Genomic DNA, 3,693 nt, shown 5'->3' with positions numbered 1-3,693 from the left:
AGTAAAACAAAATGCCCCCTTTTTCTCTCTTTCTGTTTTTTCCCTTTAAATTAACTGTTTCCAAAGCTATCAAAGTACTGTTTTGGCCATTCAACTTCACAAGAATCTTCTTGCTCATGCTATGTGCAGCATTTGTGTTTATTCAATGAGGGAAGAGCAATGTCAAAGAAAACCTGGCTTGAGATCTACTTGTTTTTAAAGGTTCTGTGAGCTTATTGCCCTTTCCCATATACTGTTATCCTTCTGTTTTAATCAGGCAAAAATGCTAACCCTCAAGAGAGAAGAGCTGCCATGAAGAATGCTGAACAATTCATACAGCAGATGAATTATCCTGCCAACACACAGGTACGATCTATTTGTGGAGATGATACCAGGAGATCTTGAGCTCTGTTAAACACATTGTTTTTAAGTCAGCAGAAAAAATATTTTTAATGGCTTATAAAGCATAAGGGCAATATTTCACATATAATCTAGAAAAGTTTCTGTTTGGATAACTGTGTCAGCTCTGTTTTCCTTCTGTTTCATCTGTCTTCCTTCATTTCAGATTCAAGTCCTTCCCGAAGGAGGTGAAACACCAATGTTCAAACAGTTTTTCAAAGACTGGAAGGATAAAGATCAAAGCAATGGCTTTGGCAAAGTCTATGTCACAGAGAGAGTGGCTAAAATTGAGCAAATTGAATTTGATGCTACCAAGTTACACGAGTCTCCACAAATGGCTGCCCAGCATAACATGATAGATGATGGTTCAGGGAAAGTAGAGGTAATTTTCATGTTTAATAAATTTTATTTTATCTAACTAATGTATTCTGCTACTTGTAATGGACTACACTGCTGCTTTGTGTTTTAATTTTTATACTGTTGTTTAGATTAGCACTCTATTAGTGGAATGTTCTATTGGTGCTTATGAACGTCATCAAGAGAAATCAAACACCAGAAATATTACCCTTTACACAATACCTTGTAAATATTTACTTTAAATAGATTCTTAGTCTAAAGGAGAAACTTCAGGCTTATATCAGCTTGAAATCTGGAATGGGAAGACTTGCACTTGGAAGCAGAAATCCATTCTATATCTTTATGTAGCTATCCAGTCTGGTTTCTAAAGGAGCCTTCTTTGTCCCTAGAGTGTCTCTAAGGTAGAGAGAGAAAAAGATGACTGTACAGTCTTTCTAGACCTTTATATATCCCACTTCAGGGCTTCTTTTGGACTACACAGGGCTGGCATGGCATTGTATCAACATGGCCTGTTGCATGCAAATTGCATGTTGGGCTTCTGGAAGAAAAAGAAGGGATGAATACCTACAGTCTCATTAGTGTATTTTCTAGGTTTCTGACCTCACACTTGGGATGGTCCATAGGCTTGAGCAGCCAATTGCTAGCTGAACTGGGCTCTAGTGAATTAAATAGGAAGAAATCTGCCTAACACCACGTTACCTGACTGCAGTGTGCCTCTCCAAAATGTTATGTTAGTTTTATGATGGATCATAATGTTGTGCCATGTCATATTGTCACTGTAATGTATTAAGAAAGTTCAGCATGGTGTTGTGAAGTAATCGCGTGTGAAAAAAGCATCAAGACAAAGAGAAGTGTGTTGCAGCCCCTTGTGGATGGTTCTTATTAATTCAGTGGGCACAGGGTGTATTTACCTACTTCATGAAGAATCCTTCCTGTTTCTATTCAATAACACTTGGGAACAGAAAGGACACTGAAGGGATAAGATAGTAAAACACTTTGTGAAGAGTCTCAGGATGCAGTTCAGCAATCTGCAGTGATTTCCCTGTTTCCCCAGATCTGGCGTGTGGAAAGCAGTGGCCGAGTTCCTGTGGGACCTGAGACTTACGGGCAGTTCTATGGGGGTGACTGTTACATTATCCTCTACACTTACCCCAGAGGGAAGATCATCTACACATGGTATGTTTGGCTGCCTTTGCACAGACCTGCAGTGTGTGGATATTATTTTATGTTGACTTTATGTCCTTTTGAGTAGAACACCTGTAAATGTAAGATGGTTCGCTGCGAGTTTGTCATACAGCACAAGCTCTGGGTTACTTCGAAGCTAAATTTAACCATTGTCTTTCTCCTTGTGTTCCTCAGGCAAGGAGCCCATGCTACAAAAGATGAACTGACTGCTTCTGCATTTCTGACTGTTCAGCTGGATCGGTCATTAAATGATCAGGCTGTGCAGGTTAGTCTCTTGTGGATAAAATCCAGCAGAGCATGTGATACATGCAAATTTTGATGAGAATTGAAAGGAGGAGCTAGCATTTAAAGACTGGAATGCAAATTGCTAAGGTCTGTATCAAGCCAGGTACCATGGGATCCTGTTAAAGTTGCCAGAGATTGCCCATTTGAATCGTCCTTTCTGTATGCAGTTGTCCAAAAGAACACACATATGCCAGAACCTAAAACTGCCTTTTGTTTCCTTTGATTTGAACTGTTTTAAAATTAGGTTTCGGTTCTGCCAAGACTCACAGACCTTGTGCATATCCCAGTGCAGACTGAATGATAAGACTGTCCCAGGGCAACTCACTCCAAATGGAGTGTGACAAGTCAATAGCCATGGGGGAGCTCCCCTGTCTCCTGATTGTGGAGGAAGTTGTGATATTTAGCCCAGACAAGACACCTGACTTTTAGAGGGCCAAAACTGGGAGAAAGCCACATGAAAGACAGAAGAGGAAATCCTGCTGGAATTGTGCAACAGGGTCTGGCTATTCCTTGCCTCGTTGAGAAACATACCTTGGGTTTTCCCATCCCATAGTGCTTGCAGCTCCATGAAAGCAGGATACACATCCTCACATGCAGAAATAGAGTGTGCAAAGCAAGGCACAGGACACTGGCAACTAAAGGGTGTGAGTAGATGAGTTAGTCCTTAGCTTGACTGGGTGTGGTTTCTTTATATCACTGCTGAGAAGGGACAGGTAGGTGAAGACCTGAGAGGTCTCTTTTCACAAAAAGCTTGAGCTGTGAGATGACAAGAGACAAGCAGAGATTTTCTAGGCAGCAGAAGATAATTCTGTGATTCCCATTTCTTAATTACAAAAGCAAAAGGCTTCCCCCACCCACCAAGGTAGAGTTAATTCGGTTGGCAGCCCATACTTTTAGCCACTAATCAGTTACGATTTCTGATTGAAATTATACAAAGGAAGGATTAGAACACGTTTAGATAATTACTGCTTGAAATATTCCTAACAAGTGCTCTATATCTGGACTGTGTCCAGCCCAATGTGGTCTTACCTCATACCTAAGGCAAATGTTAATCTTTAAGTAATAACAATATTACTACCATTGTTAACAATATTACTGCTGCAATGGTAAGGTGCTTAAAAAGTGTTTTTGTTAAAGCTGAAGAAGATCCATTTCACAGCAGTAGATGTGATGCTTAAAAGTACTTTCAGCCTGCAATGAGTTTAGGTATATAAATGTGTACATATCCGTATGTGTATATATATGCACATACGTATGTATATGTCTCCATTTTTATGCAAACAGATGGAGTATATTACCTGTGCCTAACATGGTATTTGGAAGCTTTAAGTGTGCTATTTTGTGTGGTCACTAGATGGCACGAAAGTACAAGGGACTGTTAAAACGTTGGGATTGCAAGAATGTGTTTCACTGCGCTATTTGGGTCATTGGGGGTTTAAGTTTATTTGGGTTGGTTTTTGCTTTTTTTTGTTTGTTTGGTTGGTTTTT

At 39.9% G+C, this 3,693-nt stretch overlaps 1 protein-coding gene across 1 annotated transcript; it reads left to right on the top strand.

The window, feature by feature from the left end:
• Positions 1 to 256: 256 nt before the first annotated feature.
• LOC115949348 (adseverin-like) lies at positions 257 to 2,185 on the top strand (the record flags this gene model as incomplete). The annotated part of the gene is made up of 4 exons (XM_031065877.1): positions 257 to 345; positions 545 to 760; positions 1,790 to 1,911; positions 2,095 to 2,185. Coding segments are annotated over 4 exons (518 nt in total), but the record flags the coding sequence as incomplete, so codon positions are not given.
• Between the last annotated feature and the right edge of the window lie 1,508 nt (positions 2,186 to 3,693).

This window comes from Geospiza fortis, unplaced genomic scaffold (assembly GCF_000277835.1).
Source record: "Geospiza fortis unplaced genomic scaffold, GeoFor_1.0 C13864950, whole genome shotgun sequence".
Classification (NCBI taxonomy): Eukaryota; Metazoa; Chordata; class Aves; order Passeriformes; family Thraupidae; genus Geospiza; species Geospiza fortis.
The sequence above is the reverse complement of the archived record's forward strand: the minus strand, read 5'-3'. Positions and strand labels throughout refer to the sequence as shown.